General features: G+C 32.2%; 3 protein-coding genes across 3 annotated transcripts; 2 read left to right on the top strand and 1 right to left on the bottom strand.

Moving 5' to 3' along the window:
* Positions 1 to 432: 432 nt before the first annotated feature.
* Positions 433 to 8,587, top strand: LOC111637514 (zonadhesin-like). The gene is made up of 7 exons (XM_023383025.1): positions 433 to 565; positions 1,190 to 1,369; positions 5,121 to 5,300; positions 7,521 to 7,706; positions 7,774 to 7,953; positions 8,096 to 8,293; positions 8,363 to 8,587. The coding sequence occupies exons 1-7, from the start codon at positions 508 to 510 to the stop codon at positions 8,377 to 8,379; spliced, it is 999 nt and encodes a 332-aa protein (XP_023238793.1). The 5' UTR covers positions 433 to 507; the 3' UTR covers positions 8,380 to 8,587.
* Positions 8,588 to 10,545: 1,958 nt separating this feature from the next.
* On the top strand, positions 10,546 to 11,284 carry LOC111637378 (zonadhesin-like). Its single transcript, XM_023382855.1, has 3 exons — positions 10,546 to 10,734; positions 10,802 to 10,981; positions 11,124 to 11,284. Exons 2-3 carry the CDS (start codon positions 10,840 to 10,842, stop codon positions 11,282 to 11,284), a joined length of 303 nt encoding a protein of 100 aa, XP_023238623.1. The 5' UTR covers positions 10,546 to 10,734; positions 10,802 to 10,839.
* A 4,815-nt stretch (positions 11,285 to 16,099) lies between these two features.
* LOC111637336 lies at positions 16,100 to 16,579 on the bottom strand. Its single transcript, XM_023382817.1, has one exon. It carries the CDS (start codon positions 16,577 to 16,579, stop codon positions 16,115 to 16,117), a length of 465 nt encoding a protein of 154 aa, XP_023238585.1. The 3' UTR covers positions 16,100 to 16,114.
* Between the last annotated feature and the right edge of the window lie 11,188 nt (positions 16,580 to 27,767).

Below are 27,767 nucleotides of genomic sequence, written 5' to 3'. Positions count from 1 at the left end.
AAATCCACTAGTTTCCACCGAGCCCTTCTGTTTTTCTATTAAATTATTTTTCTATCCAGTAACATTGTTAACAGATTCTAATTAATTTAATACATTTCGTATTTTTGTATTATTTTTTTATTTAAATTTTTATGCATTTTCAAATAGGGTTAAACTCCCAAACTCCTGTGTGCACGGCCTTGCTCCCAGGACAGTACGTAAAAAACGAAAGAACGTTAAAATATTGTAATATATTTTTCAAATGATAAAATTTGGTAATAAATGAAGGTAAATAATACCTTTATTTATAGGTATACCTACCAGTGATAGAACGTGATAATCGACATTGTAAAATAAATGATACAGGCCTATGCTACAATTTCACACTTATATTTTTAGTTAAAACAATAATAATATCAAATGTAATACAACATTTTAAATACAATAATATTTATAAAACTGTTCATTTGAATTTTTATTAAAAATAATTGTTAAATTCAAGTCTTGAAAAGCAATCATTTCAAAACCATGCAGATCATTTTGGTGTTATTGTCTACATTTGTTCTTGTTTTTTCTCAACAAAAAGGTAAGAAAATTTTATTTATTATCAGTTATTTTATAAAATTATATTAAAGTTAATTATATAATTAATTAATTAACGAAAAGTTTGATTAGTTCAATGTTTGAAAATTTATCTGAAATCAATGCTACCAGTATCCAAATTCAGTTTCTTTCGGAGCTTGATTTTTTCCTTTGTGAATGAGTTCGTCAATGGCTGAGCGGATAAAACCACTGATAGTGCCACCCTTATACACGTTTCAAATAATTATTTTTTTTTATTTTAATTATCAGGTATTTAGGATAACTTGTATAGAATAGAACTTATTTTATAACCTTATTTGTTCTTGGAAACAGCAGTAAAGCTAACCTTACTAATTCACATATACCGATTGTTATACTGTTAATTGGGATTACATTTCTGGAATTAAAATTTTAATTAGCCCTATCATACAGAAATGTTTAATAAAAATATATGTATACAGCCATAGTTAAGAACTTATACAGTTCATAAAAGCAAGGTCACAAAGGAAAAGGTCATAAAACACTCTATTGTAATAATGTATAATTATAATAATTATACATTAAACACTATGATTGTAAAACGATAGTTTCAAAATGTTTATAAATTAATTCATATTTAATTATTCAGTACAGAATCAGTGCGACGATCCAAATGAAGAGTTTATGATCTGCGGTTGCGATCACAGTTGTGAAGATAATTCTACAGGATGCAAAACATGTTCAATGGGATGCTACTGCAAACAAGGTTATGTCAGAAATATTAACGATGCATGTATAGAGAAAACACAATGTAGTCAGATCAATGCACGTAAGTCGCTTATTATTGGCACACAGTATATAATATTTTAATTTTTTTAATTTCTCTTTATAACTGAGCTGTTTACAATCTGATATTATATGATTCTTTACAGCTCCTATTAACATAAAATGTAAATCAACGATCAATATCTGATACTTTTAGCTATAAATAAATGTAAAGAATGGAGAAGAATCAAAAGACTATTTTGGATGAGATATATATCCATAAAGTCCGTGTGCAATTTTAAAAATTTATAATTTTATTAGTATTTGTGATAGAGAAATTATGTCGACCGCCATTTTACTTTTAGTCATAACATAGTCACAGCCATTCTATGTAGTATATTCTAGCTCGTTGTTTAATAGTTATTAAATTCAATGGCGTCATCGAGAAGATAAGTTATTTGTAGGTTAATTTATTATATTAAAATTTATTATTCAGCATCATTTTTAATGTATAATAAAAATATTTTTATACTTGAGTAGAGTTAGATCTATAGACAATCGCACATGTTTGTATTTTAAACATAGATTTCAACGTTAATAAAAATAGTTAAATTAAGTATTTATATAAACTATAAGTTTTTAAATGTTATTTATTTTTATTTATTGATATTGAAAGTGAAATTTTATTTANGTGTTAAGTTATAGAACTGAAAATTAGATTACATATTCAAAATATATATATATATATATACATACATATACACATGAAGAGTTTTACGGGATGTCAAGTTTCCATGACTCTACTGTTGTTATAAATATAAATAGTTTATTATAATTCTAAGATCAATAAGGCTTTTTAGAGATCGAGAAAAAGCTTGAGATCACTTCTCTTTTTGAGGATCTGCAGCAGACCAGGGTACAGGGTTTGTAAAGAGGCGAGGTTTTAAAGAACATTTTTTGCTTGTTAACCTGCCTATTTCTAACTGTAGAATTATAGGAATATGGCTGTGCAACACATGGGCAATCAGCCAAGGAGGGATGCTAATACATTTCTCGGAAAAAGGAAAAAAATGGTTTCAAATGAATTACATTTTATAATTTGTGCCATTGATGCCTTACCCTCCGACTTTTATGAAAAAATGGACTCTAAGTATTAGATATGTGAAGAAAACACGGTAAACTTCACATTGGTGAGAGGCAAATCTACGACCATCTACTAACCATAAAGCTCAGTGCAAACTGGTCAGAGATGATATCTAACGAAATTTGATCGTCGCAGGTTCAATCATTGACTCAATATCACTATGCTATACTCTTTGACAGAAGGTAGGGTAGGGTGTTCGTTCAACAACTCTCATGTCCAACATATGGCTTTTTCAGGTAATGATTGGGAACATTCATGCTTATTTGAAGGTTAAGTGCTCTGTAGGCCATAAACAAAGTCTGTTTATGCCGAAACGAGACAAAGATCACAGAAAGCTGTTTTACAGATTTTCTTAGATTAAAAACATAAATAATTTCATTGGTTTTATTGAAATTATAAAAGTTATGAACATATCAAGACTGCAAATCCATTCTATATCGGGTCCCCGTATTTATTTTCGTTTACTTATTAAATTTCTGCCAAATAGGCAACAAATGGAAACAGCCGAAAGCCAACACAACGAATCGTAGCTGATCGTCGCCATTTTACAAACTGTCAAGCAATACTATGCATGGGTAGGCGAAATGTTCATTGGTTCTTTAGAACTACGTTATGAGTGACATCATCATCACCACATCGTGGAAAGAAAATAGTCACATGATCAAAAAACTCCTCTAACGTCATATCGAAATCCACTAGTTTCCACCGAGCCCTTCTGTTTTTCTATTAAATTATTTTTCTATCCAGTAACATTGTTAACAGATTCTAATTAATTTAATACATTTCGTATTTTTGTATTATTTTTTTATTTAAATTTTTATGCATTTTCAAATAGGGTTAAACTCCCAAACTCCTGTGTGCACGGCCTTGCTCCCAGGACAGTACGTAAAAAACGAAAGAACGTTAAAATATTGTAATATATTTTTCAAATGATAAAATTTGGTAATAAATGAAGGTAAATAATACCTTTATTTATAGGTATACCTACCAGTGATAGAACGTGATAATCGACATTGTAAAATAAATGATACAGGCCTATGCTACAATTTCACACTTATATTTTTAGTTAAAACAATAATAATATCAAATGTAATACAACATTTTAAATACAATAATATTTATAAAACTGTTCATTTGAATTTTTATTAAAAATAATTGTTAAATTCAAGTCTTGAAAAGCAATCATTTCAAAACCATGCAGATCATTTTGGTGTTATTGTCTACATTTGTTCTTGTTTTTTCTCAACAAAAAGGTAAGAAGGAAACATCATTCACATATGTTCGCAGAAAGACTGTTGTTTGCCTCACGTAACTGTAGAACGGAAAGTCCGTTGTTCGCAGCGTCCGTTATACGAGGCACCGCTGTACTATAAACCAAAAATTAAAGTTACACTTCTAAAATAATTTTTACAATAAAAAATTTAAAAAAAATTAAATATACTTGCAATCTAAAAATTCCCAAGTTTTGTCTGGTCTTGATAGGAATATATAGAAAAATACAGTAGATCATTATTTGTCACCTCAACTACACTAATTCAGGGATTCAAATACTCTAAAAGTGTATATATAAGCATCACTAAGCCTGATTTATTAATAATTAGTGATGCAAATTAATAAGAAGTGTATAAATAGAAGGCATGACACAATATAAATTAAAAATTTTAATAATAAAATATTTTTGGAAAATTTTCTAATCACTAAGCCTTTATTACTCTTACTCTAAGGTTTATTATTCTGTGTTTTGAAGTTGGAATGAAAGACCATTATATAGTTCATGTATACGAGGCAAATTTTATTCTTTAATTCGAGTAATATAAATATGATTTTTTAATGTTTTTCAATAAACTTTTCCTTTTATGACGACAAATTAATTTCTCATTCATATTCCAAACACAAATTAAGCCACAATATTAAATCGGCAAATTGTTGAAAAAGTCAAGATTGTTACAAAGTTCCATTGGGAGCCCTTTAAATTGATAATGCCCCATTGGGGTGGAAAAAGCACTTTCCTTGTCTGACTGAAAGGGCTTTCTAAAGACTTGAATCAGTGATAAGATTCTGCCAACCTACACAATTAGTTCCTAAAATTTCTTGTTTGACCATCCAGCACTTGAAGCATTTTCTTTAAGGATTGAAGAAAGTAACAGTGACATAATTCTATGTCTTCAATCCATTTCATTTGCTATGCTTTTCTGCAATTAAAAAATGATTTAATCAAAAAAGTATTGTTGGATTGCAAAATAAAATAACTTATTATTTTACAAATGTAAATATTTTTGCAAGTCTAACTTATTTAATGTTTACTGTTACAAAAGTTTCAAATTTGATCATTGTAAAATGAATACATTGACAATATTTGATTAAACAATACTGGAAACTTATGAAATATATATTTACATAAAGAAGCTCTGAATNTTAATTGGAATTTTCCATATATTGATTTTATTGCAGTTAAGCCACCAAGTAATCGGAAACGATGTAAACAAGAAAATGAAATTTGGCTAGATTGTGGACCTCTTTGTATTCCAACTTGTGAAATTCCAACACCTATATCCTGCGCAAAAAATTGCAAACCTAATAAAAATAGTTAAATTAAGTATTTATATAAACTATAAGTTTTTAAATGTTATTTATTTTTATTTATTGATATTGAAAGTGAAATTTTATTTAGAAAAAATTTGTAAACTGCCTGGAGAAATATATTTAGAGTGTGAAAATCCTTGTCCTGATCCATGCTATGAGCATGTTAAATGTCCTGAATTATGCGTTCCAGGATGTTACTGTGAGCCAGGCTTAATTAGAGATAAATTGGGATATTGTTATCCAGATTTTATACAAAAGCCTAGTCCAAGTAAGTAGGCAAATATATTAATTAAAATATTCTGTTTAAGCAATTAAAATTTAAATTATTTGAAAATTAATAGTACATTAATAATAATAGAACAATATAAAATATTTTTAAGTTTTTTCGTTTCATCGAATTTTTTATATTTAATTAAATTATTGTTTTAACATTACATATTTCAAGTATCAAACGAAAAGAAGGATCTGTTATTTGACTATAAGAAATTTGGCAGGAGATAGGCTCCAGACTGCCATCTCTTGTTAAATAAAATATAAATAATTATTGTTATATTTTAAATAATCCTGTTAAATAATTATAAATTAATTAATTACATCAATTTAATTTTAAAATGTTTTGGAAGAAAGAATCGGCCATATTCTCGATGTACTCGTATATTGGATAAGTTTCATGTGTTAATTATCACTAATCTGTTCGTGAAATGATAAGAGATGAATGGAAACGGCATAAAATTGATTGGTTGTGTTGGCTGTTGATATACAGGGTGGTTATAATTAAAGTACCCTTCTCAGAACTATATAGAGTCCGTTCTTTTTGATGATGTAGTTTGATGAAACCTGGTATATACATTATATGGACCATGGGGAAAAGGAAAATGCAAAAAAAAATAATTAGTTCAAATTTCTACCACTAGGTGAAAAATGGCGCATGAAGAGCAAGAAATACAAAATGGAAACACGCAAAAGGTTTTTATTCATGACATTTGTTCAATGTGCAATCCATTTGTGTCAATCACATGTTCAAAGCACCTTACAGCGTGTTCAACAGTAGGCCGATAGGTTTCTTGAAAAATTGCAGCAAATGGCTTTCAATTCAGGCAGACTCCGTATGGTTGTCGGGATATCTGAAAGATCGTGTCTATAGAGGAGGCATACGAACTCAAACGTTTTGCGTGTTTCAATTTCGTGTTTCTTGTTCTTCATGCGCCATTTTTTCACCTAGTGGTAGAAATTTGAACTAATTATTTTTTTTGCATTTTCCTTTTCCCCATGGTCCATATAATGTATATACCAAGTTTCATCAAAATACATCAAAGAGAACGGGCTCTATACAGGTCTGAGTATGGCAACTTTAATTATAACCACTCTGTATATCTGTATGCATCTCAGTGATGTCAACTCAGGTTTTCCTATACTTGCTGATTTCCTCTGATAAGGGGGCAATGTAAAGTCTGCCCACGTTTAGTGAGGTTCAGCGAAGAGTAAGACTTTTCAAAAGTCACATAACTCACGACTTCACTCCCGGGGAGATCCAAAGCAGGTTCCTTCATCACATGATACTTTTGCCCACGCCGCAAAACGTAAAATTTTGCGAATATAGAAGGACTAGTCATAAAAATAACAATTTATTCACTTATAACCTTTTAAAGACAGAGCCGATACATCAAACGAGCCATTCAGAAAAAAAAAGAAGAAAAAAACGGCAACGCGATATTGTTCGATTGTATTGTTAGTCGCTGTTCAAAAACGAATTTTGACTTGATTAGTCGAAGAATGAGTCCCAACAGTCAGTTTCTAATGTTCGATTGTGAAATTAAATGTTTTTGCGTATTTATTGGAACCTTTAAATTTAACCCGGTTAAGTTTTTTAACATTACTTCGGAACAATAATGGAGGCTGAATTTACTTTTAAGGTATTCCATAACTGCATTTTCAGGTTTTCAACACTTCGTATAATCTCGACTCATTCGTGACGGTACCTGTAAAAACTACATTATTTTGCAAAAAGAGTTTTATTGCATTCACACTTTAGTTGTATGAAGTCTACAGATCTTTAAGATTACAAAAGAATACAAAATCTTAATGTACAAACCTTTTCGTAGTCTGTTACAGTCGTTAATTGTAATTAATTTCCGATTAATGTGCCAATATACACGAGTAAGATGGAAAAAGTGCCATCGTAATAAGATGTTTTAAAAAAAAAATACAGATCGGTTAAGATGGCAGCCTACCATTTTGAGAGACTCGGGATCGAATTCGGATGAATCGAAAAAGCCCCAGGAATTTTTCAGGTGGTGGTCTGTCATGTATATATGCATTGCACCTAGAACCAAAAATATTTAGGGAAACTCTGTTAGTTTTGGAGGGAATTTCAGGTCTCTTTAGGGGGTTTTCATGACAAAAGGCACAAGAGACTCTCAGATCTTAAATCTTAATATTAAATTATATATTTAAAAAGCATATTAAAAATATAAATAAATAATTACAGAAAACGAATGCAAGATCCCCGGAGAAGAATATGTTCAGTGCAAAGAGGTATGCCCAAAAACTTGTGAGAATTACAAGAAACCGATAAACTGTCCAATCTCGTGTTATACGGGTTGCATATGCACGGATGGTTTAGTTAGAAATGAAAAAGGTGTTTGTGTTCATCATACCCAATGCAAAAACGAGAGTAAGTACGTATTCTTTAATTTATCCATCATCCATCATGTTTCTAATAATCGCTTTAAAATCTTTAGTTATTGGAGTTGATTGCGGAAGTGATTTTGAAATATATATGACATGTGGCTGTGAATCAACTTGCAATAACCCTAAACCAATTTGTAATGACAGTAATTGTAAAATGGGCTGCAAGTGTAAAGATGGATTTGTAAGAAAAGATAAGGAATGTGTACCTTATGCAATTTGTCGAAATATAAGTAAGTTAAATTTTTAATATTTTAAGAAATTAATTCACTGATCAAAAAATGGCATTTCCAATTGAAAACAAATTGCAAAACGTGGCTCTACGTTAATTTTGTTAATTTAATTGGAATTTTCCATATATTGATTTTATTGCAGTTAAGCCACCAAGTAATCGGAAACGATGTAAACAAGAAAATGAAATTTGGCTAGATTGTGGACCTCTTTGTATTCCAACTTGTGAAATTCCAACACCTATATCCTGCGCAAAAAATTGCAAACCAGGATGTTACTGCCAATCAGAATATATTAGGAACAACTATGGGTTATGCGTCCTTCCCTCAGATTGCACCAATGGTAATATTTATGTTCGAATTTCATAATTTTGGGATATTATCAAATTTCTAAAATCATATTATTTTACAGGTCAAAAAGGGAAATAATCAAATTATGATTATCTTGTTTTTCTCTGTGAATAAAAAAGAAATAAATTTCCGAAAATAATTTATTCAAGACCAAATATGTTAATCACAATTTGATATTTAATTTACTTTATAAAAGTTTTTAATTATAATTTTTATATTGCTTTTATAAATTGAATATATGTAGCTGTATTTGCACTTTGAAGAATTTTGATTTATGAAAATTTTACATGTAATTTCTACTCAGAAAATAAAATACTGTATTACAATTTTGAAATTGAATTCTTCTTTACTGCTGTAATTAATAATTTTTGAAAAGAATTTTGTATACANGGCCATATTCTTGATGTACTCGTATATTGGATAAGTTTCATGTGTTAATTATCACTAATCTGTTCGTGAAATGATAAGAGATGAATGGAAACGGCATAAAATTGATTGGTTGTGTTGGCTGTTGATATACAGGGTGGTTATAATTAAAGTACCCTTCTCAGAACTATATAGAGTCCGTTCTTTTTGATGATGTAGTTTGATGAAACCTGGTATATACATTATATGGACCATGGGGAAAAGGAAAATGCAAAAAAAAATAATTAGTTCAAATTTCTACCACTAGGTGAAAAATGGCGCATGAAGAGCAAGAAATACAAAATGGAAACACGCAAAAGGTTTTTATTCATGACATTTGTTCAATGTGCAATCCATTTGTGTCAATCACATGTTCAAAGCACCTTACAGCGTGTTCAACAGTAGGCCGATAGGTTTCTTGAAAAATTGCAGCAAATGGCTTTCAATTCAGGCAGACTCCGTATGGTTGTCGGGATATCTGAAAGATCGTGTCTATAGAGGAGGCATACGAACTCAAACGTTTTGCGTGTTTCAATTTCGTGTTTCTTGTTCTTCATGCGCCATTTTTTCACCTAGTGGTAGAAATTTGAACTAATTATTTTTTTTGCATTTTCCTTTTCCCCATGGTCCATATAATGTATATACCAAGTTTCATCAAAATACATCAAAGAGAACGGGCTCTATACAGGTCTGAGTATGGCAACTTTAATTATAACCACTCTGTATATCTGTATGCATCTCAGTGATGTCAACTCAGGTTTTCCTATACTTGCTGATTTCCTCTGATAAGGGGGCAATGTAAAGTCTGCCCACGTTTAGTGAGGTTCAGCGAAGAGTAAGACTTTTCAAAAGTCACATAACTCACGACTTCACTCCCGGGGAGATCCAAAGCAGGTTCCTTCATCACATGATACTTTTGCCCACGCCGCAAAACGTAAAATTTTGCGAATATAGAAGGACTAGTCATAAAAATAACAATTTATTCACTTATAACCTTTTAAAGACAGAGCCGATACATCAAACGAGCCATTCAGAAAAAAAAAGAAGAAAAAAACGGCAACGCGATATTGTTCGATTGTATTGTTAGTCGCTGTTCAAAAACGAATTTTGACTTGATTAGTCGAAGAATGAGTCCCAACAGTCAGTTTCTAATGTTCGATTGTGAAATTAAATGTTTTTGCGTATTTATTGGAACCTTTAAATTTAACCCGGTTAAGTTTTTTAACATTACTTCGGAACAATAATGGAGGCTGAATTTACTTTTAAGGTATTCCATAACTGCATTTTCAGGTTTTCAACACTTCGTATAATCTCGACTCATTCGTGACGGTACCTGTAAAAACTACATTATTTTGCAAAAAGAGTTTTATTGCATTCACACTTTAGTTGTATGAAGTCTACAGATCTTTAAGATTACAAAAGAATACAAAATCTTAATGTACAAACCTTTTCGTAGTCTGTTACAGTCGTTAATTGTAATTAATTTCCGATTAATGTGCCAATATACACGAGTAAGATGGAAAAAGTGCCATCGTAATAAGATGTTTTAAAAAAAAAATACAGATCGGTTAAGATGGCAGCCTACCATTTTGAGAGACTCGGGATCGAATTCGGATGAATCGAAAAAGCCCCAGGAATTTTTCAGGTGGTGGTCTGTCATGTATATATGCATTGCACCTAGAACCAAAAATATTTAGGGAAACTCTGTTAGTTTTGGAGGGAATTTCAGGTCTCTTTAGGGGGTTTTCATGACAAAAGGCACAAGAGACTCTCAGATCTTAAATCTTAATATTAAATTATATATTTAAAAAGCATATTAAAAATATAAATAAATAATTACAGAAAACGAATGCAAGATCCCCGGAGAAGAATATGTTCAGTGCAAAGAGGTATGCCCAAAAACTTGTGAGAATTACAAGAAACCGATAAACTGTCCAATCTCGTGTTATACGGGTTGCATATGCACGGATGGTTTAGTTAGAAATGAAAAAGGTGTTTGTGTTCATCATACCCAATGCAAAAACGAGAGTAAGTACGTATTCTTTAATTTATCCATCATCCATCATGTTTCTAATAATCGCTTTAAAATCTTTAGTTATTGGAGTTGATTGCGGAAGTGATTTTGAAATATATATGACATGTGGCTGTGAATCAACTTGCAATAACCCTAAACCAATTTGTAATGACAGTAATTGTAAAATGGGCTGCAAGTGTAAAGATGGATTTGTAAGAAAAGATAAGGAATGTGTACCTTATGCAATTTGTCGAAATATAAGTAAGTTAAATTTTTAATATTTTAAGAAATTAATTCACTGATCAAAAAATGGCATTTCCAATTGAAAACAAATTGCAAAACGTGGCTCTACGTTAATTTTGTTAATTTAATTGGAATTTTCCATATATTGATTTTATTGCAGTTAAGCCACCAAGTAATCGGAAACGATGTAAACAAGAAAATGAAATTTGGCTAGATTGTGGACCTCTTTGTATTCCAACTTGTGAAATTCCAACACCTATATCCTGCGCAAAAAATTGCAAACCAGGATGTTACTGCCAATCAGAATATATTAGGAAATAATCCTGTTAAATAATTATAAATTAATTAATTACATCAATTTAATTTTAAAATGTTTTGGAAGAAAGAATCGGCCATATTCTTGATGTACTCGTATATTGGATAAGTTTCATGTGTTAATTATCACTAATCTGTTCGTGAAATGATAAGAGATGAATGGAAACGGCATAAAATTGATTGGTTGTGTTGGCTGTTGATATACAGGGTGGTTATAATTAAAGTACCCTTCTCAGAACTATATAGAGTCCGTTCTTTTTGATGATGTAGTTTGATGAAACCTGGTATATACATTATATGGACCATGGGGAAAAGGAAAATGCAAAAAAAAATAATTAGTTCAAATTTCTACCACTAGGTGAAAAATGGCGCATGAAGAGCAAGAAATACAAAATGGAAACACGCAAAAGGTTTTTATTCATGACATTTGTTCAATGTGCAATCCATTTGTGTCAATCACATGTTCAAAGCACCTTACAGCGTGTTCAACAGTAGGCCGATAGGTTTCTTGAAAAATTGCAGCAAATGGCTTTCAATTCAGGCAGACTCCGTATGGTTGTCGGGATATCTGAAAGATCGTGTCTATAGAGGAGGCATACGAACTCAAACGTTTTGCGTGTTTCAATTTCGTGTTTCTTGTTCTTCATGCGCCATTTTTTCACCTAGTGGTAGAAATTTGAACTAATTATTTTTTTTGCATTTTCCTTTTCCCCATGGTCCATATAATGTATATACCAAGTTTCATCAAAATACATCAAAGAGAACGGGCTCTATACAGGTCTGAGTATGGCAACTTTAATTATAACCACTCTGTATATCTGTATGCATCTCAGTGATGTCAACTCAGGTTTTCCTATACTTGCTGATTTCCTCTGATAAGGGGGCAATGTAAAGTCTGCCCACGTTTAGTGAGGTTCAGCGAAGAGTAAGACTTTTCAAAAGTCACATAACTCACGACTTCACTCCCGGGGAGATCCAAAGCAGGTTCCTTCATCACATGATACTTTTGCCCACGCCGCAAAACGTAAAATTTTGCGAATATAGAAGGACTAGTCATAAAAATAACAATTTATTCACTTATAACCTTTTAAAGACAGAGCCGATACATCAAACGAGCCATTCAGAAAAAAAAGAAGAAAAAAACGGCAACGCGATATTGTTCGATTGTATTGTTAGTCGCTGTTCAAAAACGAATTTTGACTTGATTAGTCGAAGAATGAGTCCCAACAGTCAGTTTCTAATGTTCGATTGTGAAATTAAATGTTTTTGCGTATTTATTGGAACCTTTAAATTTAACCCGGTTAAGTTTTTTAACATTACTTCGGAACAATAATGGAGGCTGAATTTACTTTTAAGGTATTCCATAACTGCATTTTCAGGTTTTCAACACTTCGTATAATCTCGACTCATTCGTGACGGTACCTGTAAAAACTACATTATTTTGCAAAAAGAGTTTTATTGCATTCACACTTTAGTTGTATGAAGTCTACAGATCTTTAAGATTACAAAAGAATACAAAATCTTAATGTACAAACCTTTTCGTAGTCTGTTACAGTCGTTAATTGTAATTAATTTCCGATTAATGTGCCAATATACACGAGTAAGATGGAAAAAGTGCCATCGTAATAAGATGTTTTAAAAAAAAAATACAGATCGGTTAAGATGGCAGCCTACCATTTTGAGAGACTCGGGATCGAATTCGGATGAATCGAAAAAGCCCCAGGAATTTTTCAGGTGGTGGTCTGTCATGTATATATGCATTGCACCTAGAACCAAAAATATTTAGGGAAACTCTGTTAGTTTTGGAGGGAATTTCAGGTCTCTTTAGGGGGTTTTCATGACAAAAGGCACAAGAGACTCTCAGATCTTAAATCTTAATATTTTNAAAAAGTGGAAAGACAAATTTTTATGACAAACGGATACATAAATCGTAAATTTAAGGAAAATAAATTCTAGAGCTTTTTCTGTACCTCGTGCATCTCTCTCATTTATTAAATTTAGTTGTAAATGACGCTGTCAAAGTAATAGTTAATTTTTTAACATTATACAAGAATTGTACACGTTTTTTTTCTACCTCCCCTTAGACATGGGATATACGAAATCGTAATATCACTGGTTTAACATTGAAATCCGTGAGTAATATAAAATCGGAAAGCGGAATAAATATATCAAATATTTTAATGGATTTTTTAACTCCTGTCAACTACATATACAGAACTATCGTAAAAACATACCAGTAAATTCTTATCGGTTGGGTTAAGTTATAAATCTACTCGCGATTCGCGTAATCGGGCGAGGGCGGCCAAATATCTAGCGGGCGGGCGGCTAACAGCCCGGAACCGGTCCTGGATAGAATTGGATGCGGTATACGTGTAGCATCCACCCGAGGTCCTAGGCTTCCACCGTCTAAACCGGGTGAGGTTGGTGCTCTGTAAAGTGCGTGCGCGAATCTGGCTTTTTGGATGCTGACAATACAGCGCTTCCACTCCGCCACTAATATTCGAATACACAATAGCAATCTTATTTTTTTCACGTGTAGTATAAAAATTTGTAATAAGATACATAATGCGGTTATAATAAAATATTGTGCGATTATTTTCATATAATTAAAATTAATATGTATTTATTTTTTAGAAAATACAAGGGAAGCGGCGCATCGATCACTTCCAATGACGGCAAGCCACTGCTAAATGATAAGCCCGAAGTCGAAAAAGTGCTACCTACAATATGCTAAACATAGGATAATGATACATACACAGATATAGAGGCACCCTTTCAAAGTTTATTACATATCCTATAAATGCTCGATATAAGTCCCTCCTTACTCCGCAGACATCAACTCGGTAGTCCAGTTCATCCCACATATGGTGCAGTGTACTCCTATTAATTGCTGCGATAATACGAGCTCACATATTCTGCCAGATTTGTCGACAGTGGTGGCACAAAGACATAATCCTTCACATATCCCCAGCCGTAGAAGTCGCATGGCGTTAAATCGGAAAATTGCGGAGGTCAGGACAAGATTTGTTGATTGCCGTACTCCAAACGACTAATCCATATTTAGTAATTGCGTGTTAAGAACCTTCCAAAAGGCAGTGAGGTAGGTCCTCTTGCTGATAAATGAAACAGGATATGTCACTCTCCAGCTGTGGCATCAGCCATTGTTCTACCACGTACAAGTAGGTGATATCCATCACTGTGATTTCAAAAAAGAAGAAAGGTCCATATATCCTGAATTTTGAAAGTGTACAGAAAGCATTAATTTTCGGAGAATCATGAATGTGCCCCACATAAGTATAAGAGTTTTCCGTTCCCCAAATCCACATATTGTGTCTGTTTCATTCTGTTCTTAATATCAATCCGTTCAGAAATAAGGTTGCCTCATTACTAAAGACCAATTTGTCACAAAAGTCATATCCTGTTCCATGAGGCCGATAATTTGTGTGCTGAAATTGTATCACCAAGAATTTTCGGACTTATATGATCTCATGTCATTGTTGCATCTTTAGCGGTTTGTCTACAAAAACTTTTAAGTAGGGAATTTGTTTAGTTACACCCTGCATATATATAGGCTTTTTATATCCAAAAAACTTGGTTTTTTAGAAGCCCACCAGTGACCGAGTGGATAAAACCACTGAACATTTCTAGTTGGTCACGGGTTTATGCTTCGCCAATGGCTGGTCACGTGAATTTTTCCTGAGTTCTTCACGTCTAACATCTAAATGAGGGCTAGTTTCTCATAGAAAACCCTGTCAAGCATTCCTTATTTATCCATCCTTATTGTAAAGAATCGATACTAAAACAATACATGGTAGTTTGGAAAACAAGATATAACATTTGATTTGAAGGATTTCGGAAATAAGTTAATAGGAAAATAATAAATTACATTTACTTATTTTCCTAATTAATAGGAAAATAAGTAAATGTTTTAGTAATTTTAATTGAAATTATCTATAGAAATATGCACAGTTTTAGCAGGCATAGTTGGTATTTTTGAAAAATAAATTTGAGAACGAACTAACGTAGATTCTTCCGAGGACTCCGTAGATTTAAATTCATGGTGTCATGGCAGAAATATTTCAAACGTAAGCAAAATGAAGCCAGCTTAATGAAGAGCAAAAAAGAACCGTAATTGAATAACACGAGAAAAGGAGGAGAAACTTCACAGTTAAGCATTTTGTAGATGGAGATGGCAAGAAGGATAGTTTACAGCATCGTATAAACACTGGAAAATGGTAGATATCCAGTTATCCACTGTTGCTAGATGTCCAGGGAATGGGTAAAAGAGAATTAGAATGACAGATAACAAAAGAAAGAAAAGACATGTGTTGGACAGTCATTTAAAAAACTTGAAAGTTCAAAATCTCTCACCAGTATATTAAAAACATTCTAGTCGAGCAAAATGTTCTTCGGAAGCGATAGTCAGTTCAAAAATATACAAAAATACAATTCAAATTGTAAATGACGCCACTGCAAAAATGCGCGTAAATTCAAAGCTTCAAGTAGACTGGACGTTATTATGGAGAACGAGTCGTATTTTACCTTTTTTTGTGACTTCCATCGAACATAAAATATGACTGGTCAGTCCAAAAAGATCTCAAGCATTCATAGTCCCTCTCTTCGGCCGAATGGAGCAGTCAAAGTGGCAGCCTACCATTTGGGGTACCCGGAATTGAATCCGAACGCTTGGTCCGTCGGGTTATATCGGACTCCGTCCCTCGTCACCTGGCCGCTCCATTGTGGGCCTGATCGAATCCATAATGGACTTGCTAAAAGAGGCCCTCTTAGTGCTCACAGGGTGGAAAGAAAAAGAGAAAAAACTCTCTCTTCTGTGCATCAACAAAGTGTACATAACTCTGTACGAATCATAAATAATTTATATATACAGTGTATAATACTTATCAAACCTACCTGCAACTTATTGTATACAGTTTTGACTGTGATTTCTTCAAGCTTATATTCATGCAAATCAAATTTCAGTTTTAGAAGTCTGCCAGGATGAGCGGATGGAGAATTCATAGCATCCAACCATGTACGATTATCCATTCTTTGTATTTCATCAGTTGTGTCATCTATTGGTTGTCCACTAGTTGCACCCTTCTCTTTTGTATCGTGCTTTCCTCCAAAAATTTCATCTTCACGTGATGCGATCTGAATTCTAAAACGATTCATTTCATCTTCCATCTTTTTAATTTCATTTTCAAATTTTTCGCGATTTGAATCAAATTCTTTATCCAAAATATTAAAATCTGTCCTCAGAATAGGTAATTTTTTTTCTAAGGCCATCCTGAAATTTAACATAATGAAAAAAATCAAATAATATAATAAAATATCTCTTTCCCCAAGAACCGATTAGAGTCATTAGACCATTAGATCACAGATGCAAGAGTTTACTTATTGAAAATGTACTGTACAAGCATATACAGTACTGTATATACACATTGTTAGCCTCCAAAGCCATTCAAGGACAAATTCTTGAACCAGTGCATACTCTAACCTGCAGCTGGACACAAAATGTATATTGGGGATTTTGAATAGTGCAGTTGGAATCCCACATTTGTGCGGTAATTAATTGTCCGGTTCTGGGTTTTATAAGTATTTTTTTCTTCTGGATATGTTAAAGTTAAAATATTTATCTAAATTACACAGTGTACGCTGAAACCTGACTAAAACGGTACCTGAATAAAATGTAACCTGCTAAACCGGAAAAAAAATATCCAGTATAGATTTTACTGTACACAGCATTTTATTCGGCCTACGAAAAAAAAGAGATGTGGAAGGAATGTTGGCATCACATATTAGAGAGATTCTCTAATCTGTACTGTCAACATTCCTTCAGGATTCATGGTATTCGATACAAATGGCAAATTCTTGCAGGATTTACCATTTGTATCGAATATATATATATTATGCAGTGTGAGATATTTTGACTGCAGTGATTCAATTCCGGATTTCTCAGAGCAGTGTGCTAACGCCTTATATGAGTTTACGATTTAATTAGATGGATGATTAAAGTGTAAACTTCTTCGAATTTAGATAAACACCGAAGTTTTCAAGAATAAATTGACCCAGATATGTCGGGCGTTATCCTTCACTATTCGGTTCTCCACTTTTGGATCTGGACAAATCCGAAATAGGAATGCAAAATGGAATAAATTTTAAAATAAAGAATTTAATTTGTATAATCCATTATAAATATTTTAAGTGGACGATCATGTCCGCTCTGGGCATAAGTAAGCGCCTACTCAGACCCCCATGGTTAGAGGACGCCAACAGCATCTCAGAACTGAAATATAGAAGATAGAAAATTTTTTTCATCTTTTTTCCTCTGTGCACATTACAGATAAGAAACCCTAAACAATTTTCATACCGAATTCGCAATATTAAGTTTAAATTTTATTATTAAAAGAAATCCAGCAACGAGTTGCGTAACTTTCCGCGGAGAAAAAAATTCACTAACAAAAAATTGAAATTGTGTGGTGCCATCTGTTATGATATTTTGTTATAATAACGTTTTATATTATTAATTAAATTATAAAATAGCAAGAAGCTTAATTTTGAGGGTAGGGATGGGTTTTAAAAAATTGTAAATGCTAATAACGAGTGAAATTTTAATTAAGTCCGACTCATCTCGAGATGTGACACGTGACTCCTGTCTTTTCCCATCCCTCGACCTTTAACATCCAAAATTTAATAGCACCAATGCACCAATGCACCAATACACAAGCTATCATGCCAAATTTTGTTTCTTAATCATTACTCTATCCTGAAATATTAAATGAAATAAATGCTAAAATACACACGTCCATAGAATTTTTTCCCGATTTCTTTTTATTTATTTATTTTTGGGGAATTTAGGAGGTCTCAAAAATCTGGAGGTCTCAAAAATCCTCCAGATTTTTGAGATCTTCTAAACCCCCAAAAACTGGGTTACGAATAATAGCATGCAATAATTCTAACCTTTTTTTTTTTTTTAAATATGTCTTGTTTATCTGATTTTGGGCCACTCTGTGTAAAATATCATAAATTATTTTATGTTATAAATAATGTAGAATATTTTAAAATTTACATTAAATTAAATATATATTTTAAATCCTATCTGAAATTTTATTATTATATCTAGGTCTAATAAATTTCTAAAGCATAACTAAATTTATCCTAAATAAAATTTTATTCAATTTATACATTAATAAAATGTCAAGGCTTCATTCATTTTTAAACAACACGGAATTTTATAAACGCATTTAAAATTATCTTCCGAAAAAATAGATGCATTATAATTTATCAAAAAATGTTATAAAAATTAAATTTCAAATATTTTTAAAGAAATATTGAACTTCTAACGAGTTAAAAGTTTTTATAAAGTTTAATTTATAGAGATTTGCATATATATATACAAATCTCTATAAATGTATTTATTTTTAACTCAGTGGGCACTAAAAGGACCCTTATCTTGCCCATCGTAGACTCCACCAAGCCCACAATGGAAGCGGCCGGATAGTGAGAGACGAGACCCAAAATATCCGAAACAAATTACCCCCAAAAAATTCCTGGGGCCAGATGCTTCACTAAGAATTTTTAGAGGCGCTTTTCGGGATGCTTTGGACCCCAGGAATTACGCCCGAATCGATCTTGGGTCCCTCAGAGTGGTAAGCTGACACTTTAACCGTCCAGCCATCCTGCCTTACGTATCTATTAACTCAAAATAAATTAATTCAGTTAAATTCATATTGATTCAAAATAACAAGATAATACATTTAAAAATAAAGATATTTATGAATATTATTTCAAACGAAATGATTAAGCAGCATAAATTGACTTAAATTGTTTTCACTTAAATCCATATTGATTCAAAGCGACATTTTGAATGTACAGTATTTCCCGGAGGTATAATCAAATTAATCGTTTGCAAATGCAAATTCTATTCATCATTCATGAATGAGAGTAGTTTAATATCTCTGCTAATGATTATAAGCATTTATGTTTGGAAAAAATTGCTCCTGAAATTTTTTTCAATTTTCTTCCCACGTTAAAAATATGCAAACTGTCTTCTATCGACATCTGCATGATGAGTAAGACATTATTTGCTCAGAATGTTCTTAGTAATACCCTTATATGTTATCTAAAATATCTCCTGTGCATTGGTTAAACGAATTAAAATTAGTTATTTTTCCCCTGACAGAAGAGGAGGCAGGGGGCCATTTCATTCAGGCGCAACACGAAATAGTGCTCTTAATTTTGTCTTTCATCTGAAACACACGATACCAAATTAGGATACTATTTCTTTCAATACGCGGCAATTCTTTTTAAATTATAGATTTAATTCGTGTATTTTTAAAGCTTTCCAAATGTAGGCCCTCCAATGGCGAAGTGGATAAAACCACTGAAAACTGATAGTTGGTAGTGGATTCGCGCCTCTCCAACTGACTAGCCATGTGTAGTTGTCTGAATTTCTTCACCTTAGTAACGTTTAAATAAGGGCCAGTTTTCCATAAAAGACTTCCTGGGAGACATATCTCTCGGCATATCGCGTTGCCATTTACAAATAAACAAAACTCAAACATTTATGAATAGTTTGGGCCAGGCCTCAATGTTTTATTTTTCTCAAGTTCTGAGTATTTTACATCCCTTTTTTCAACATACAGTTTAATTAATTTATATTTAAATATATTCATAGATATGTAATATAAGCAACAACTGAATTTTAATTAATTAAAGCTTAATTATCCCGAAAATAACTTGATTAATTAGGTTTAAGTATTCAAAGGTGTTAATGTAATTCTAATGAGCATTTTATTTATTTCCCAATTTATTTGCGAATTAATTTTAAAAAAATTTTAATTTTTGTTTTTAAATTTATTCATTATTTTCGCTTCAGGATTTTATTATATAAGAAGATTTGAACAAAGATATTTTATGAATCCTTAATATTTTATACTTAGCTTATGTATCGTTGTGATGTTTTATTATTATTGTTTTGCATTATCATCTAACCTTACACATTTAGATAGCCCACCATTGGTCGAGTGCACGGTCATTTTAATCATTAGTCATTCTAGACACGTGCCTATGGCCCTGGAAAATGTAAAAAAAGAACTGATACCGTTTACAAAATATAAAAAAATAGGGCTCTGCACTACTACTATGGTCAGGCTATCAGCTATAGTGGGGTGAAAGATTGAAGTGCCAGAGGGGCTCGAAATATCAGAAAACCGAGGGGCCCAGCCAAGTGTTAATAGGGCTCTGGCCTGATAAAATCATTAAACACTAAATTTTCGCGTGGAATTTTCCGAGTTTTCTACATGTACCTAACACCTAAATTGGATCAGTTTCCCACAGGAGATCTCCCAAGTGTTGCGTTGCCTTATCTCCTATAGTTCAGTCCAATATATTTAGACATAAAATTAAATTTAAACATTTATTTTTTAATTATCTGGATTGGACTGGGTTATTTGTATACGGCAACGCCGAAAGGGATGCCTTCAGGGAGGACTCTAAGTATCTGAAAGGTATAAAAATTTATAAAATAAGAAAAAATATTTGTATAAATATATATATACAAATCTCTATAAATGTATTTATTTTTAACTCAGTGGGCACTAAAAGGACCCTTATCTTGCCCATCGTAGACTCCACCAAGCCCACAATGGAAGCGGCCGGATAGTGAGAGACGAGACCCAAAATATCCGAAACAAATTACCCCCAAAAAATTCCTGGGGCCAGATGCTTCACTAAGAATTTTTAGAGGCGCTTTTCGGGATGCTTTGGACCCCAGGAATTACGCCCGAATCGATCTTGGGTCCCTCAGAGTGGTAAGCTGACACTTTAACCGTCCAGCCATCCTGCCTTACGTATCTATTAACTCAAAATAAATTAATTCAGTTAAATTCATATTGATTCAAAATAACAAGATAATACATTTAAAAATAAAGATATTTATGAATATTATTTCAAACGAAATGATTAAGCAGCATAAATTGACTTAAATTGTTTTCACTTAAATCCATATTGATTCAAAGCGACATTTTGAATGTACAGTATTTCCCGGAGGTATAATCAAATTAATCGTTTGCAAATGCAAATTCTATTCATCATTCATGAATGAGAGTAGTTTAATATCGCTGCTAATGATTATAAGCATTTATGTTTGGAAAAAATTGCTCCTGAAATTTTTTTCAATTTTCTTCCCACGTTAAAAATATGCAAACTGTCTTCTATCGACATCTGCATGATGAGTAAGACATTATTTGCTCAGAATGTTCTTAGTAATACCCTTATATGTTATCTAAAATATCTCCTGTGCATTGGTTAAACGAATTAAAATTAGTTATTTTTCCCCTGACAGAAGAGGAGGCAGGGGGCCATTTCATTCAGGCGCAACACGAAATAGTGCTCTTAATTTTGTCTTTCATCTGAAACACACGATACCAAATTAGGATACTATTTCTTTCAATACGCGGCAATTCTTTTTAAATTATAGATTTAATTCGTGTATTTTTAAAGCTTTCCAAATGTAGGCCCTCCAATGGCGAAGTGGATAAAACCACTGAAAACTGATAGTTGGTAGTGGATTCGCGCCTCTCCAACTGACTAGCCATGTGTAGTTGTCTGAATTTCTTCACCTTAGTAACGTTTAAATAAGGGCCAGTTTTCCATAAAAGACTTCCTGGGAGACATATCTCTCGGCATATCGCGTTGCCATTTACAAATAAACAAAACTCAAACATTTATGAATAGTTTGGGCCAGGCCTCAATGTTTTATTTTTCTCAAGTTCTGAGTATTTTACATCCCTTTTTTCAACATACAGTTTAATTAATTTATATTTAAATATATTCATAGATATGTAATATAAGCAACAACTGAATTTTAATTAATTAAAGCTTAATTATCCCGAAAATAACATAATATGGAGCNAGACCCGCAGCACGTTGTTACGAGGGGAAGAAGATAGCAAAATTTCACCCTACCATCAGATAAAAAAAAAAAAAAAAAAAATAGGACCTCTCCCAAATCACATCTCGATATCCATCGTCACCTTCGGGGAGTAGGCTACTCCGATTGCAACAAGACAAATGGAAGCTGTCAAACCCGCTACGTGACACTCTGAGCCTAATTTGACATCTTCGGACCAAGTTTCTTCTTTTTTGTTAGTTTTCTGGAATGATTTATAATCTGTAAACCCGCTAAATACGAAGTGTTTGTTTTTGGAAACGTCTATAATTTACGCCCTGTCGTGACAAAAATTCGTTAAATTGCATTTTTTTTTTTTTTTAATCTTTTCAATTCCTTAAATTATTCTATATGAAAATTTTAAGAGATTAAATGTTGAATGAACTGCCGCTTCTTTTTTTTTTTTATAGTCATATCTGTTTGTGTAATTCAATTCCAATGAGTCATATTTTGTAAGGTTTCAAATCAAATGAAGTTTGAATCTTGCAATTCGATTCAAAATAAGTAAATAATCATAATTGAGTTATATAATATCACCAATGTTTGTGTTTTACGATGTAAAACGAGAAAATATTCCATTTTAGTGTGGGATGTCTATGGATTAAATTAATTTTAAAATATTCTTAGGTGGCGCTGGAAATGTTTCCGTTGCATGCGGGAAGAGAAGTAAAGTTGGGTAGTTTGCATGTTAATAATGGCTATTTCGTAGCGAATATCTCTCCTGAATTAGGAACAATGCTACAAGAATACGATTTACTCATTACAGTTTTAATATTACTAGATTTTGTCACCACTCCATACGTGTTAGAATATTACAAAAGTTTATATTATCAAAGAATACGATTCGGAAGCTGTAATAACTTCTCAAAAAGTAGATCGCGAACTTCCGAATTATTTTGATTTTTGATGAGATAAAGTGTTGCCAATCAAAAAGAAGTTATCAAAATATTATTATATAATTTAAAAAAAATAATATATAATTGTTTGAAATAAACGAAAAATAATAATATTTGATTTATTTAACGATCCACAAAAATTTTAACTAAGTTATTAGAGTAAAAATTCAATCTTTATGACACGCTTAATATTTATTCATAGCATATATAACTCTATTAAGGAGTGTATAATATATGACAATTTCATACAAATTATTATAATTAATTCTGAATAGAATTAAAAAATAACAATTTTGTAACATGCTGTAAACTTTTCTACTTGTCATTTTATATACTAATTTATGAAGGATAACTTATTTATTGGTATTTTATCTAAGATTAAATCTCGTTTAAAGTTATTTGTCGATGCAAGTGATGATGTTGGAAATTGCAAGTGATTTTGTTTAAAGAATAGAAAAATATAAATTCAAAGGTTCTTTTTTACGATTTCTTTTCACGAATACGTCAGTTTATCGCTAGCTAATCGGCCATCAACATACTAATCATTTCATTTGGAGCGTATAACGATTTAAGACGAAAAAACGTATTACATTATTCATGAAGTGTCACATAAACGATTTCTTCTTTACGTTCTTATCTCGGATTTAGTGACGCCTTTAATATCGTAACAGCCATCTGATTGAACTGTCAGTATAATAGTTACCATTCTGCTTAACATTCTTTAAGCTCAATATCTAGCCTTTTTTTTTTACCTCCCTTCTTATGTTATTTTACGATTCTGCATACAAAACTCTTGTGTTTTTAGGCCTTTTGTTTTCGAAAAAATTCAAATTTTTCAGGTGTTACGTGTGTGTTGGCAACTCTTCGCCATCTTATCTCATTTGCAGCACATATCCCAGATGCCGCCGACAGCTGTGACATAAATTCGAACTCATGCTATGTCATGCAATCAAGCTGTCTTGGTATGTCATCGTTACTTGGCACATGCGACGTAATTTTGATATCTTATGTGATATCGATGAAATACATAATAAACTAATAATTAGCCTCTTACACATAATCTTGTCATAAATTTGGACCTTAAAAACACTAGAATTAATTTTTAAATGTACTGTACCTAATGCATGTTTATATAACAAGTTACGTTACAGCTGTACTAATAATTAATTGGAAAGGTGGAGGGAAAAAACTGGAGTTATATAATTAGAATTTTGTTTATTTTCTAGGAAATTAACTATTGTAAATGTAAAGGTATAATTTGTGTCATAAACTAGGTTTGTTTGATTGTTTGAATATATTGAGCCTAAATATAATAGAGAGGCTATAAATTGACAGGATGCGGGCTTATACAGATAACGTTACAATCAGGCTATGTTTATTCAATTCAGAGCGGTTCCACTTGGTATATTTTAGCTTCAGAACGATGCTTTTAAAGAATATATATGAAAAAAAATTGTTTTCTATAAATAAACTTGGAAAAATTAATATAATAAAATAATAAATGAATTATATTCAACCGGTTCGTTTTTTAAAGAAATTTAAAACTTCTAAAAGTATTTTTGTATTATATAAATGCAAAATATCTGGAGGTTGTAGATCGTTAAACGACCACTTAAGCTAAACGTAGAGCAGAAGACTATCTATAATCACCTTACATATGCCTGTCGTCAAAAGAATCACCCGACCCCACTTTTGCTAAAAAGGGATCGTTAAGCTCACCCTATTTTGCTCTTTGGTATCATCTAAGTTCAATCGATCTCGTTAGTCCACCTCTTCTACGACCAATTATTTGAGGATTGTGGTTGAACTCCTGCTGACTCCAGTGCCAAAAATTGGCGGCTTTTTCGCCATTCAGGTCGTTAGGGCTAGACGATTGCAGACGGCTATCTGACACTTACTTTACTTCTAAAACTTGTCGTTTGCTTTTTATTATTTTTCCTATTTTTACCAGCTATGATTTGCCTCTTATGTTTCTTTCTTTCTTTAAAAAAATCCCATCAAATCGGAAATATAAACTGCCATAATATCCTTCATTCGGTTTGCAAAGATACGTCATTAAATTTCGAAATTTTCCCATGTAAAATTCATGATTACATTATACATTTTTTAAAATAATTTTTCAGAATAAAAATTATTTGACCATCCTCATCTTTGAAACGTATATCAAAAAGTAAAAAAGTTTACTCTTCATCATTGAATACTGTAAAGAAATTTGCATTTCCTGGATTTCATGATAAAAATAGATCATTCATGGCATCATTGACAACTTCAATTTTATTTCCATTCTAATTTNGATACGTCATTAAATTTCGAAATTTTCCCATGTAAAATTCATGATTACATTATACATTTTTTAAAATAATTTTTCAGAATTATAATTAGTTATATAGATAAGTTATAAGGGAATTAATATTAATACAAGAAAAATAAGTTTATTAAAGAGGAACTTTGGGTGTCAATGTGGTCTGTCAAAAGCAGAGTGCACGCCTACAATGAGACGTGTGAGTGGGACACAACGTTAATGAGAACCTTCTTATCTGACCTCATTAAGAGCCATCAGTAAAAAGGTCACATCTTTTGACTTACCATACGCCCAATTAAGCAAATGTTCTCGGCAATGTGCTTCATTAAGCTCTTACAAGTGTAGACCCCAACCGAGATAGTTTCTATGCTCTCTCCCTACTGAACTATCGGAGAAACGGTTGTTCTATTTTGGATATAAAGATATAAAACAGCTGTCTAATTCACTAATACAGAGCTTGCGTACTGTTAAATTTAACAGTGCTCATGCTCCTTGTAAACTTACAATTCTACTTTGATTAATATTAATCCATCTCTGGTGAATTACCTAAGTGGATAAAAATTCAATTTATCTCTTTCATAATTCGAAATTTTTTAAATATTATTTTTATAATTTTAATCGCATGTTTTAATGGGTTTTTTTTATTTTTTAAATTTAAATAACGATACACAAAAAATACAGTTAACTTTTTTCACATTTTAATTAGATTTTTGTAATTTTGTAGGCAGTATTTCTTAATTAACATCGATATTTTTAAGTAAACACGATACTTTTTCTTAATTACGATAATCAAATAAGTTGATAATTGATTAAATAATGTATTAATTAAGAATTGAAAAATGAGGATCGGCGAACCTCGAATGGATTCCCTAAAAAATCGCAAAAAACTTATAAATTCCCAAATTTATCGATAGATAAAGTTATTACCATTAAAATATTCATTTAAAAAATGTATTTTTTATGATTAAAAAAAAAAACATGAATTCGATGTATTATGAGAATTTGAAAGATGAATAAAAAGACTGGAGTTATAGAATTTACAGGGTTTTTTTATTTTTTTAATTAACATCATAAATAATTTATTCCGCTTTAACAATTGCGGTTTTTTTACAGGAAAGTGAATTACTTTTCATTGATTGGTTTTGTTGAAAGGAAAACACGAAAAAATCATTTTCTACTCATTTAGCTATCCAGTCAAATACGCCTTTTGAGTCATTTCCTGCAGGAGACATAGCATCGTGTTCTTACGACACCCAACCGTTCTGTTGTCTTATAGGGTGGAGGACCTCTAATTAGGTACACCATTCGCTGGGGTCCACCCACAGTTCGCCGCACGTGACAAATGGGTGGACACCCATCGTGTATATAATGCACACACACCTATCAGGTGCGACGTTGGTTTCTTTTTACAACAAACACTGTAAACCTCTTTTATTTAAAATATTTTCATGTGTGTTTTTTTTCCTTCCTTCTTTTTCGGTAAGTAAAATTCGAGTAACAAAATGTTTTAGCATAATGGCGGCGTTAACAATCGTTTTATTGTACTTTACACCGCAGGAAATTTTATTAAGAACCGTTTTCTCGTCCTTTCCAGAGTGGTTTTGGATGCTAAGAAGCAAATTCAAATTATTCTGTGGCGTTTGCAAATTGTTTTTGATTAAAATATAATGTGTTTCTGCCCGTATTTTCCTCGTGATTTGAAATTGTTTGGAATTAAGAAACTCGAAAGTTGAAAAAACTTGCTCGAAACGTACGGGTGTAATCTAACTAAGAAAATTATAAAACCACGGATGATCGACGCATTTTATTCCTGGCATATAACAAAGATGATCAACCATTCATCTACAGAAATCTCTATAAAACGATTACCGATAAACCGGCTACAGCTAACCGCCCGTACGAAATATCCATCAACCATCTTTTCGGTAATCGAACCCGGTAACATAATCACGTAGACAAGTGGACGAGATGGGAGGAAGGCGGGGGACGAAAAAAATAAGGAGGGGGAGAAGCTTGGCCGAGTTTAATTTAGATGCGTTCCGTGATATCGGTACGTCAGCCGCGTGACGTCACCGCAGTCACGTGACCCGCCTTTTCCATCCTCCCCGACCGTCGGTCGTCCGTTCAATTACCTTGCTCCGGTCAATTTTCTTAATAACGCAGCTTGTCAGTAGAGAAATTTCAATTTCGGTAATGGGCCAGAGAGAGAGACGAGTTGGTTTGGGGGATAATGAGACGATGGCGTTCCTTTTGTGTTTGGTAACGCGCGCCTGTAAGAGTAGGGGGGCACCTGGGGGACGAGAACGGAGGTGGTAATTCGGAGAACAAATAAGAAAGATG

This window comes from Centruroides sculpturatus, unplaced genomic scaffold (assembly GCF_000671375.1).
Source record: "Centruroides sculpturatus isolate CEXI.00-Female unplaced genomic scaffold, Cexi_2.0 scaffold53, whole genome shotgun sequence".
NCBI classification, from domain to species: domain Eukaryota; kingdom Metazoa; phylum Arthropoda; class Arachnida; order Scorpiones; family Buthidae; genus Centruroides; species Centruroides sculpturatus.
The sequence above is the reverse complement of the archived record's forward strand: the minus strand, read 5'-3'. Positions and strand labels throughout refer to the sequence as shown.